This window comes from Lissotriton helveticus, chromosome 7 (assembly GCF_964261635.1).
Source record: "Lissotriton helveticus chromosome 7, aLisHel1.1, whole genome shotgun sequence".
In the NCBI taxonomy this organism is placed as follows: domain Eukaryota; kingdom Metazoa; phylum Chordata; class Amphibia; order Caudata; family Salamandridae; genus Lissotriton; species Lissotriton helveticus.
In genome coordinates, this window is record NC_136068.1 from 1,096,972,372 (window position 1) to 1,096,985,407 (window position 13,036).

A 13,036-nucleotide genomic window follows, 5' to 3' on the forward strand; every position below is an offset into this window, starting at 1 on the left:
ACTTACTAGAATTACTGGATGCACTGCTAAAACAGTACAGAACATACCGGTCTCATAAAGAGACACGTCATACCGTATCCACCTAGATGGACACGTCGGACTGGATCTGTGTACCCAAACCCATCGGACCGGAGACAAACTAATGACCCCGTCTAGATACTCCCCCAGCAACGGTACTCACCGGGAAGCAAAACTTGAAGGCCTCGGACTGGACTGGACTGCTACGACGTCTGGTTACTACGCATGCGCTTCGAACTTCGGGCTTCAGAAACAGGTGGGCCTCCGGATACCTCGGACCTTGCTCTCTCGGCTTGGGCTCTGGTCGGGACGAACCGCATTCCTCACCGCCTCGTCTGGATGCCGGACCGCAGTCTCCGTCTCCTCCGTGGGCCTGAGGGAGACTTGATGAAGCAGAAATATCTGCACGTGCACGGTAGAGTTCCGTCACGGCTGTAGAAGGGTCAGGGGGCCTGCGTTACATCGCCGGCGCGTGGGGAAGGGGCTCGTCCCTATTCGGGCGCCATTATGTGGTAAATAAATAATTAATTACCGGTACTATTTTTCTATGCATAAAATAAAACAGATAGCTCAATAAATAAGAGGCAGGATCCGGGGTATCTGAGTCGAACAGGCTTTAATCAGGCATAAGGGAAGGGGCAGGATCGGAACAGCCTGAAATAGAATGGCATGGAATGGCAGCTGCAACGTCTCATTAACAATACATAGTATATATAGGAAAACATAACAATTGCATTGAATACAGTAGGCGTAACAAGTGACAAACGTAAGATAAGAACAAATGGGCGTACAAAGAAGGCGTGTACGTAGACATGTGATGAAGACGTCACAGAAGTGTCATAAATGGGTGGATACATGGAGGGGGCTACCTGGGCAGCTGGAACCTTTACCCAGTGGTGCGCTGGGGCTCTGACTTCTGCACTAGAAGAGGAGACTAAAGTCTAAGATGTCAGGACGACATGTACCTATAGCATATCTGGTATCTGGTGTTTAGAGAACATGTTGATAGAATCTAAAAGTCATCAGAGCAAAGGCTACTTGACACTAAGGCTGGTGCATGCATATATTCTTCATGTATTACGTGTGCTATGAATCTTCTATGGATATTAATACAGAAATTCACTTGCATGGAGACAGAAAGACTAGACTATAGCTGAAGATGTTTATGCGGTTCGTTAGCTTAGGAATGTGAAGACGGAGAGCTGAACTGATAACTGTAGGCATAACATATTCTTGGCAGACAGGCAGGCAGAGCCAGGCCGGGCACCGCGCTGCGCGGCAAGAAGTAAGCGAAGGGTCAGGGATGCGGGAGGGGCTGTATCGCTCCTCGGAGTGGTTTCAGGAGACTGGAGCTTGAATCTGGTGTCCGGGCCCTGTAAGGCCTAGAAACGGGGACAATTCGATAAGTCTAACGGGCATAATGTAAAACGTTGGCAACATAGGCCTAGAAGCCTAATTCACGTTGCTTTCACGGGGACCGGATAACTGACATACTAACGTTGGACACAACTATAATTGCGTCTTTAATCGATCATAAGGGGATATATGCATATCGATCATGCACATATAACATAGGATGGGGAACACGTAGGCACACATGACAAGGCAAAATTCAATTTTCCTCATGAGGATAATGAATGAAGATAAAAGGCGAGGCATTACACTAATGTGATGTGTTACACCTGTGTGCGCTATAAATGTTCGCGAGCAGATTTGGAGGCGGGAATGTATCACCGTGATTAAACAGCGGAAATGTAACTGTGTCCCACCTGTACGGAGCACCTTGAGAGTAGTTTTGCAGCGTGGTAGAGAGGAAATGCACCAGAGGTCAAGCTGGAGAGCGTTCCAGTGGAGCAGTGTAGATGGAAGCCACAAAAGAAAGACATATAGGAGTTGGAAACAGTAGAACCGGGCTCCTAACAGAATACAGAGTTCAGTAGGGCAAGTCACCGAAGAGAGCTTCAGACATGTCAGAGCAGCTAGGGCATCAAGAGAACTGAATGTCAAAATGAGAAGCTCGTACTGAGCTCTGGCAGGAAGACAGCCAACCTGATGCTGAAGGGGAAGGAGGGCAGATAAAGAGGAAGGCTGAAGGGCACATAAGTAAAGTAGATAACTATGGTAATGGCAGAGAAAGAATATGTTGGAAGAATAATATGAACCCTATTTCATCAGTTAGGTTTCCTTATGACTAATGACTTCATGAGCAATTTAGCAGCATGGAAGAGCAGGTAGGGCAGATTTTTCTAAATGTTTAATCGTTGGTATCTCACTCTGACTGATGTAGATAAAAGGGACATTGGCTCTATTTCGAGTCAAAAGAGACGTCAATGTTTCTGGTGGACAGAGAAGGAGCAGCAACGTTAGGAGGAAATGTCGACAGCGGAATTGACGAGTGAGGATGGGGTGGTAAAAGGAGGGGGGGGATACAGCTTCAATCTTTGTTTGATGTGTCAAGCATAAGAGATAACAAGGCCAGCCACTGCATGACTGCGGGAGGCACCTTGAGACAAGAGTATGAAGCGGAGGCATGAGAGGAAAATAGAGAAGGACAGAGAACACTAACAAAGGAAATCACACTGGCCAAGGATAAGACGGGGGACTGACTGGGAGATAGGGAGCAATATGGTTGCCCCAAGCTCGATGTTTGTTGGGAGACCATTGAAGTAACTCCTTACACAGGTCTCAGTTGGAAGTATGTTTTTTGTAGTGACTTGGCATGATATTACAACTCTTCATCCCACTCTACCAATGCCTCCTTCTCTCCGCCAACTGTCAGAGAACCTTGTCTTATCAATGTTCTGAAATGACATCATAAAGGTTATTCGTCATGCCCCAAGCCCTACACTGTGCAATACCAATGTATAATGCTATACAACAATATGAAATGCTATACACAACCATCATTCAATTCCTGGACTTTTTCGCTCAAAACCATTGTTTTCAAGTGTGGCAATTCCATTGCTTTCATGGAATGTCCCAGAAGACTTGTGACCCTCAAATAAAGTCCCAGAACTGGAATCACTATGTCATAATAACATGGATGGAGGTGACAACAATCGTAGAGGGCAAGGACCATGTTGAGCACCTAAAGACAGCAACCGAACGGTCAGAAACACTAAAAGCGGCACCAAAGATGCCATTAAATGAAGGGTGTTGAGAAGGACAACACATATGCTGATTGAGTTCTGATGTGATGTAGTTGGTAATGTGGAAGCGAACATTCTGCGAGCAGTGGGTAGGCCAAGGTCTGACTACCAAAGATCAGCAGATAAGTAGGCCTGGGCAAAATTTTAATTAAGTCTGCAAAATTGGCGAGATTTTTGATAATTTAACATAACTAAATTTACATGAGATTCCACCACCACGCGGAATATCGAGGATAAAAAGATGTACTGTTCGAGTAATTTTTTTAGGTGAGGTGCATTTAAGGCAGATTTCCTCAGTCTTCCATGTCCATCTATACAGAGAAAAGGTACTCGCGTATTTAAATAAAAATAAAGCTTATAAAAAAACAAGAATAATAAAAGTAGAAGAGAAGACTGTACAACCTTTCAAGAAAGAAATGAAGCACAGAGATAACCAGAAATCAAGATAACTACATAAAACATAACCAGAAATCAAGATAACTACATAAAACAAACAACTAGCTAAAATAATTACAACAGCAGAAAACAATTCAGATTCAGTAAAATTACCAACAAACATGGAATTAATAGGAAGCTCTGATGAAGAAACTATTTCAAGTAAAGTTTTCATGTGTTAGATTCCCAGACAGTTGGAGCAAGACGGGAAAAAAGGGGCATAGCTATAAACAATATTTAAAAGCACCATGTAAAAATGACAGGTATGAATAAACGAGATTTGTTGTGTGGGAAATGAAGTGGAAGAATTGTTAATAGCATTTCGAAAAGAACAAATCCAAACGTAGCAAAGCATGCATACATATTAAAATGAATGCTTTAACCCACAATAAAACATTGATTTTGAAAGGTATACATTTTATACATCATGTTAAGGATCCGATAAAACACAGGTTGATTCAAAAACCAAGCTTAGAATATGAGTCACACTGTGAATTTTATAAATTCAACAAGTAAGCAATATTCCTATGTATTATAGATGGGTTGCCATTCAACAGCATTTAGAGAAAATGCTAAAAGAACCACTAGAAATGTCAAAAACTGTATAAGTGGCCATCAGAAGCCAGAGCGGATCTCAAGCAAGGGGCATGGAAGATGGCCATCTCAAATATTAGAACACTTCAGTAAAATGTCAGTAAAAAATAACAATGTGAAAAAATAAGAAATCAGGCAAAGCATGTTACAGACGTGAACTGTTATTCCCACATGTAAGAGCATGCCTAGCAATGGGCCAACAATTTTAAAAATACAATAACCAAAATAATTTTGCTAATGTATTCAAATCAAATGTTAGGAGATAGAGAGGAGACTTTAAATAACTTATAAGAACGACATAACAGAAACCTGATAAGCAGTTAAATGCAAAAATTGGATAAAAAGGGTGATTCTGATTTTTTTCCAGTATAAATTAGCAATCGAACTTAAGGGAAGAAAAACAAATCGGACATCTGGGAGAAGAACATGAAAGAAAACAATGTACTGGACTGACAGAAAATAAAGAAAACAGCATCAATTGGCCTCAAAGTTGGCCACCACACTACTACATTTGTGTCAGACAGTGAGGCTAGATGTAATATAATTTGAGCAACAGAATATGAAAAAATGTCTGTCAAAAATTACAATGTCGCTACAAAAAACAAGATTAGGGAGTGCCCTTCGTGTGCACAGGAGGTGGATACGTCCTCAAAAATTCATACAAAACCAAAAAGATCCACCGTCCAGGGGTTCAAAGGAATGTGTTTCATATCATGGTAGGATGCACACAGTGTTTGCTTAAATTCCCCTCACACACCAAAAGGGCCCTTGGTGTCATGCTTCATCATAGGGGTCTTCCTGCCCCGCTGCAGGGCGGGACGTGCTTTGACCAGCGACTACGCAGGAGCACTGAAAATGCAGTACTATGTGTGATGTAGAGCAAGTGATAGGAAGGCTCAGGGGTGGATGCGAGAAGTGAGTTATAAAAAACACCTGACCTCGTAGACATAAGAAACTTTAATAGGTCGGGGAGGTTGGTGTTGTTAAAAAGGTGGTGCAGAGTAGTCCTGCGTGTTATGTGCTGGTACTCCTAATCAAGTACCCATGTTTCGAAGCATAAAAGCTTCTTCATCAAGACTAGAAATGATCCCTTCTGTATTCACTATGTTGCTATCAATTTCGTGCTAGAAAGGGGTGCTATATACAAAAAAGTGAAAAAGGATGCAAAACGTCATGCATTCCAAACGGTAATGTTAAAGTGTAAGCCCAATCAATATTTCTGAAATGTAAGCTAGAGTAAGCAGGAGACCTTGCTTCTTGAGCCTTTAAACGGCTGGGAAGGATGCTGCCACTGTACTGCAGTGATCACCAGGCCCTCGTCTCTGCTAACGCCATTCCGCGGCTCCGTGGCACCACTCCCTTCAAAACCACCCCAGAGATACGCCATCAATGAAAAAGAGATTCTTTTGTGATGCACCCCCATATACATGTAACCTATCATTTATGCCCCCTACTTTGTGGTTGGGCTATAGAAAGGTAAGTAATTAACCGCAGTCTAACTGCTTCACCACTGATATACCATTTATTGAACATGACCCACATCTAGAAATACAGCTAAACACAGCCAAATGAAAACCATGGCCTTGCTGTTAAGTCATAACGTTGAATGCCCCCTCTATCCCTTCTCCCTGCCAAGAGGTCAGCTAACTACATTAAAATTCTCTATAGTAACTCAATTCATCCCAGAACTGAAGCTAAAACGTAATGTTTGTCACAGGAAGCTAGTACAACGAGGGACTGACTGAACACTTCCCAAATACACTCTCAACTTCTCAAGTTAGTGCACTGCATCATACTGTACCTCCTGGAGTCCTGGGAGTGACGGTCATGGCAGCAGCACTGCAGATGTTCAAGTTCACAGGCAGCAAAGCAGGCAGTCTCTCGGTCTTCCAGTCTTCGGATGATTTGTGCACGGCGAAGACGCTAGAAGGGGTACTGTAGTACAGGCTGCTGCCACTGCAGATGCCACTAATGATGGGTCCTCCGAGGTGATACTCCTTAAAAACGAGAACAGGCGCCCCTTCTTTCATACCGGCAGTCACAGTCACACACTTGCCTTGATGTCCTATGGCAACGATGCAGACAGAACTCAAGCCTGCAGAGGTGGACTCTTGGTGCCCACCATCACCTTCTCCAGGATGCCGCCTCAAAGCCCCGATGTGAACAACTGGCTGCTCCAAGTGGTAGAGGAGAAGTTGTGGCCCTGAAGGGTGGTCTTGAACTGAAGGGCAGACACTTTTCAGACTATGAACTGCCACCGTCTTCAGAGGAATGCAGCACAAACGTCCATCTGGGAACCCACAAAGAACCATGGGAGAATGCACCATGGCAGCATCAACTCCAAAAAGAAGACTGAAAAGGGGAGCTTCCACCATGAAGAGTCTACTGTGAGCGAGGTCCTTGTCAGGTGGTTTGCTTCCACAAGGAGCCAGGCAGCACAGGAAAGGAAGAAAACGCAATTCCATTTTTGTTTCATCGACTTCCGATTTGAAGTAAGTTGGAATGTCCACTTCCCCAATTGGCTGATAGTTTACAGTTTGTTGATGTCCAGGATCGCTTTGAAATTTCTGAATCCTCCATCTGCCTGGCCACTTGGACACAGTCACCAGGATGCCATTCACTATTGTGAACGTGCAAATGGTGGAGTCTGTCAAAATGCAGTCTTCTGAGCCCACGGTGTGAACAATGGGAGGGCAGCTTCCTCCACTTCGGTCAAGATCTGGTTCTTTCGAAGACCTTTAAATAAATAAGAAATACTAAGAAATCCAGCACAAGCATCATTCATCAAGCAAGGTAAATGAAACGCATATAAATTATGGATTAAGATATTTTCTAAAACAGAATCTGCATGTTTTGAACGTTTTATGAAATGGTAGGTCTGCCAGACAGCATCGCCCCCAGCATGGATTCCTAGGCATAAACGAACTGCGAATGAGAGCCGAAAGTTATTCTCCACAGTAACACCTGAATCCTTAGTCCTGCAGCCCCCATCAGTCACACATTAGGGATGTCCCGTCCTGGAGCAAGACACCGTGCATTTGTACAAAGCTTAAAAGTGAAGCTAGAAACCCAAGAGTGGGCAGCTGACAGGCTGTGTCTCCTTCACTTACCTTCAGCCCCCATCACCACCTCTGTCCCCTTCTCTATGTCTGCACGGTGGGGCTATTCACAGAGAGAAAGAGGTCGAGAAAATGGAAAGAGTTGTATCAAGAAAAGGGGTAGAAGACTAAGAATACAGTAGTCATGTATGTGAGCAGCCTTTACATTTTTTGTATCCTAGGCTCTTAAGTGCTACCTTTAGGAATATTTAATAGCATGAATTAATGTAGGAGACAGAAACCATGACTTTAGTCTAGCTGAAAATGTTCAAAAGAGTAAGACACTTTCCATAAGGAACCGAAGCTGCTGTCCAAGGCAAGACATTTACTGAAGGCATGAAGGGTTCCCCAAGTAGTGATTGCACTGTTAGGACCTGCCACTGAAACAAGATACCAGCAGCGTTTGCCCTCGGTACCCGTCATGAACACTCTTCAGAGGCAGCATGAAGAAACAGCTTCCTAAAATATGAGAAACAATTCAACAAACTATGGCAGCACTGATTGCTCCCTAGTTGACAGCAGCACCCATTTAAAAGCAAACAACTTTAAATGCAGGCAGAACAGTTGAGACCTTTCTAATTAAAAATGGGGAGCTCTCCTAAATGCAAAAAAATGTCTTTGTGTGTAACAGGGAGGATTAAAAAAAGGCGAATAATAAAATTCACTATTGTATTCATTGTTATTCGGAAAAAAAGGCAAATAAAAGTCTTGATTCAAGTAAAACTGAGACAACTTTTCGCAAAAAGAAGCATTTTGTAGAATCCTCTCATTTCTCATTAAAAAAAGAAAAATTATTTTCAGTCATGATAACCTGCAGCTATCTAATTCCAAGGACTAAAGCAACTGCTGCTATAAAAGATGTTTCCACATAATAGCTTTGCATGAGGTGTCACAGGATCGAATGGCTTGTGGTCTATTCCACTGACAACTATGGTAGGATGATAAACCGGTTGGAGTTTTCCCACAAGTTAAAATAACCAGAAAAGGACAGCGAAGTGCCTTCAATACATCTTTTTGTTAAATGCATAGAATTAATATGAAATTCTCCTGAACGCCCCTTTAACAGTAAGATATGCTTTACATGACTCTATTGCTCTTGTAAGTCATGGGAGCAAGACTATTTTGGAATCAATAGCACAGCAATGAGGATAAACATTGCTGCCTGACACCTAGAGCACAGGCAGAACCACCTACGGCTGTATGGCTTCCTGGTAAAAAGGCATGCTGGCCATATGACGATTTAATAGGTTGGGTGTCGGACTCTCAAATTCAAGCAGTTTTGGAAATGGATGGGTTCATCTGTGACAAAAGGTCTTTTTCTTACATTTTAATTAAAATAAGCAGGAACTATCACTAACTTGCTCAAAAAATAGATCTGTTTGGCCCATAACAATGACAATCATGGGGCACTGGAAGAAGTTGTGAAACTTGACACTGGCTGACAGCCGGAGAGAGAACGAGCAGCAGAGAAATACTCCTCTTCACTAGAGGAGGATATCACCCTCCATGGTAAGCCCTGGCTTTTTCCAACCCTGATGTGTAGCTCAGAAAATGTGCAAACACTTCAATGGGGAGTAGAAGAAGCCTATTTATTACAGCAAGTGGAAGAGACTATTTGATAGGAGACGAGAGCGGTCTACTTGACTTATAGTCCACACGGTTTCCCTGAAAGTATCCCAGTTCTAAAGTTCTGTGATAGATAGCAAAATTTGCTCCACTGCCTTTTGCTGTAGATGCCTAAAGACCTGTGCCATGCTGCTGCGTAAAGGACTATATTAATGCTAAAAACATCGCTCACTGCATTGATATGCAAGATCCCTTTCTGAGAGGGACATGTTTGTTGAGATTCATCTGTATCTGGAGGAATCTAATTATATAAATACTAGCAGCCTGTCCCGACGTTGTCCGGGTATGAAATAGAATGTGTGTAATGTGTGTATTCAGATACGGTCATTCGCGTGTTCCCCTGCTTGAGGCCCAGCTGCAGCCCTGGTTCATGTTAGCAGGCGCGTGTCCCCCCGCTTGAGGCCCAGCTGCAGGCCTGGTTCATGTTAGCAGGCGCATGTAATTAGTGTAGTGATCCGCCGCCTGAGCCCGGCTACAGCCCTGGCTGATGTTAGCAGGCGCGTGCAATTTGGTTTAATGTGATAGTTCAGTAACAGCGCGCATGAGAGGCTGCAGTAATTGTCCCCGCAGACACGCTCAGTCGCGTGTGCCCCCGCTTGAGAGCCAGCGTCGACCGTCTAACAATTAGAATTGTGTGAGTCTTGAATGATTGTTTCCCGCTATTCTTATTTTTTTATGACCCACACCGATGCTCTTCGGCCCGAGTGCACCCAGGCCAAGCCACACATTGCGTTCGGCCCTTTCAGACGCACCCAGGCCAAGGCACACACTGCATTCGGCACCCCCAGTATGTGTGAGACAACGGGCAGTCCCCCAAGGGAGTCTTGCGAATGGTTACTTACCACGCTTCGAGGTGAACGCCTTTGTGACGCCCCCAGCACACGGCCACAGCAGACGATCTGATTAATGTACGACCCAGATGGCATGAAGTGCGGAACGTCGCACACGCCCCCAGAGTTTGTCACACCCCCAGCGTGCCCCTTGATGCGGCGCAATTGTGTAATTGGCGCTTCACAAGGCATGAAGGGTGGACACACACCCACAGTGCGGACACACGCCCACAGCGTTTGTCACGGCCCCAGCGTGTCACGCCCCCAGCGTGTCACGCCCCCAGCGTGCCCCTTGATGCGGCGCAATTACGACTCACATGGAATGAAGGGCGGAACGTACCACGCGCCTCCAGCATTTGTCACACCCCAGCACACACCCACAGCAGAACGCAGACACGCCCACAAGGGACTACTTTGCTGGCACGGTTCTTTTACCTTTTAAATGTATATGGTGGCCGTCTGCATAGCCTATGTCCTTCTGCTGCAACTGCCCTTTCCAACGCTGTATTGCGTGTTGTGATTGGTGCTGTGGTTACTGAGATTACCTGCCTCAAAGGTTTGGGCTCTCTCTTTATAATATTAGTATGGATCTCCCGGTCTGATGTCTGAAAAGGAGCACTTTGTTGAAAACCCTCCCTCCAGAGAAACCTCGTTCACTGCACCTGGCATGAGATATTTCAAGACTGCAAGCCTTTTGTCTCATTAGAATATCCAAAAAATGATTCTGAGCCTATCTTGTGATTTCTGCCACTCGGTACTGCTAGGATGAAAGATAACATTAGAAAATGGATTCACCAAGTGGATATGTTACCTCTTGCGTTAGTGTAACACAGGACTAAGAATTGCTCTGATAGTGGAAGTGCCTGGCAGACCTTTGTGTCCAGAAGTACCTGGTGACTTGAGGACAGAGCAGGCACAAGTATTTATTTCTTGACAGTTATCAAGAGGTCAAGATGAAAAAAGGTTTGCAGAACTGAAGTGGATATTTACGTCTTGTACAGACATCAACCACATCAGCCAAGCATAGAGTTAAGGAAAAGTTTGGATCCTTTAATTTTGTAGATGAGGTACTGCAGGAACAGTCTGAGACGTGAAGCAACATTACAGAAAATGGTACTAATAATGTTCCTCAGACTCTTCCCCTTACAAATCAGCAATGCAGTGGCCAAACAAAAATGAGGATTTAAGCATCTTCCAGGATGACTTTTGACAGCCAGTCCCATATATGACTTCATTGTAAAATGCTAGTGAAGTTTGAAAATATAAAATACTCCGCTTCCTGAAATTCATTAAAGTAGTAAGGGGAAGCATGTCTCAGAGGCTCCCGCCCTGTCCCCTTCACAAAAGCGGATCATCTTGAGTAGAAGTCCCCCACAATCGTAGAATGGGAAAATAATTCTAAAGATTCTATCTTCACAGGTTACTAAATCCATGGGTTCAGGATACACAGATGAGCAAGTGGGGATAGATAGTGGGGAGTTTAGAAAAAGTAAACCAAAACTTGTCTCCCTTCTGAGAAAGCCGAAGGACTCTCGGTAGTTCATTTTAAATGCTGACTTTGAGAGGAGATCCTGGACCCTGCAGGGAGCTGGCTGAGTGGACAATTCAGGTCCAACAAGTAAGTCAGTTCTGGACATAGAGACTTGTTTATCAGAGGAAATGCAAAACCTTTTCCATTCATACCAACTGGACTTCCTTTACTGTTCTTAGAAAGGAATGTCAATGGACGCTTTGAGCTGCAAAATGATGGGAATTACGTGCATATCTCTATGCCTGGACAAAAAAGAGGAACGGAATTGGAAAGCTTATGTTGTGTTAATTTGGAAATAACCAATAAAGAATTGTCAGTAGTTACAACAGTTCTTACACTGCATAAAAAGTTGGGTTAAAGAAAACGGCTTCATCCAAAAGAGGGCCAATAATCTACCCTGGGCTTGGTGGGGTAAACAACAAGATTGAAGCAGTGATTGGCATCTTGTCATGCTGTCTAATGCATGCATTTAGGCGCATTCTCTGCCGGATGTATGACATTACAATGCATGCTTTTACCACGCATGCCTTTACAACGCGGTTTTTACAACGCAAACCTTTACAACGCATAGCGCTTTGGGGTGCTGGATAGTGAATAGTTTAATTTACTATTCCAACTCCAGTCCCCGTGGACACTAGGGAAGGTGTTGGATAGTAAATTAAACTTATTCCCTCTCCTAGAGCGCCCCCCAGCGCAATGCGTTGTAATGGTTTGCGTTGTGAAAGTTGCATCGTAAAGGCACTCCGTGGTAAAAGTTGCGTTGTAAAGGATGTTTCCCTTCTCTGCCAAACCATTCAGTAGTGCTACAATTTGACAGGCAATTCCTCAGCAAACTCATCTCACCCTTGCATGTACAATCCTTTTTACAAACAGTCTTTTTAGGAATCTCTCTTTAGAAAGATCTGCCCAGCTCTGTTGGTCATTTCTTTCACAAGTGCCCTTGATTACATGGCAGAAGCCCCTTCATCAGAAATGAATGCTCGGTGAGTCGCCATGACACCTTGGTCCACTCCCCATTCTTCTTTGCTTCTCAAAAACACATTTTCTCTGTGCTTTTTGTGGTCATTATTGATTTTCCCTGCCTCAAATAGAGGACCTAAGTTGGCAAATTCTGCACTGCGAGGTCTTCCCTCAATAAGTCGGACCTCCCAATCGGCTAAAGGTAGTGGCCCGGTATGGAATAGACTACAGCCAGTGTTTGCATGCCAGCTCCACTCCCACACAGTCAGTGGTTTCCCACCTCTAAATGGGTGGGGGGGGCGATGGAGGAGCGGGGGCTACAGTTTTGCAGTAGGAAGGTTTCGCTGTACCAAAACCCCAAAAGAGGTCTGAATCATTTTCCAATTTAGTAGAGCACAGTTAGCCAGTCTAACTTGAAAACTAACTAGTCTTAGGACCACCAGCACAGTTAACACCTTCCGTGCTCCCGTCGGCCGTCGCGAGCATGTTAGCTGGTTAGAGGAACTCTCTGAGACTTTAGGTGGTGTTAACATGGTTTTTATTGGCTTTAACAATTTCTTTCGCCTAGGGCTGTATCTGTAATAAGGTAGGATCGCTTCTTGTTCCTTGTCGGGGGATAGGCGTCCTCTCAGAAGGGATTTTCCTCTTTTCCTCCACTCCAGTGTGCTCACGGGGCCAGTCGCCGGTCCGGAGTACAGATTAAAAAAAACAAAAGACTTGGTTTCAGTCAGGGGTCCCACTATAATCAGTGGTAGGGAAGGGTAGTGAGGAGTCACACGGTGCCCAAAACCACAC

At 44.3% G+C, this 13,036-nt stretch overlaps 1 protein-coding gene across 1 annotated transcript in view; it reads right to left on the reverse strand.

Moving 5' to 3' along the window:
- The window catches only part of FAAP100 (FA core complex associated protein 100), a 308,450-nt gene that overhangs the window by 200,193 nt on the left and 95,221 nt on the right, over positions 1-13,036 (reverse strand). The window contains exon 4 of the mRNA XM_078654230.1: positions 5,998-6,932. Within this exon, the coding sequence (XP_078510356.1) occupies positions 5,998-6,932 (935 nt within the window). The remainder of the gene's footprint in view (positions 1-5,997; positions 6,933-13,036) is intronic.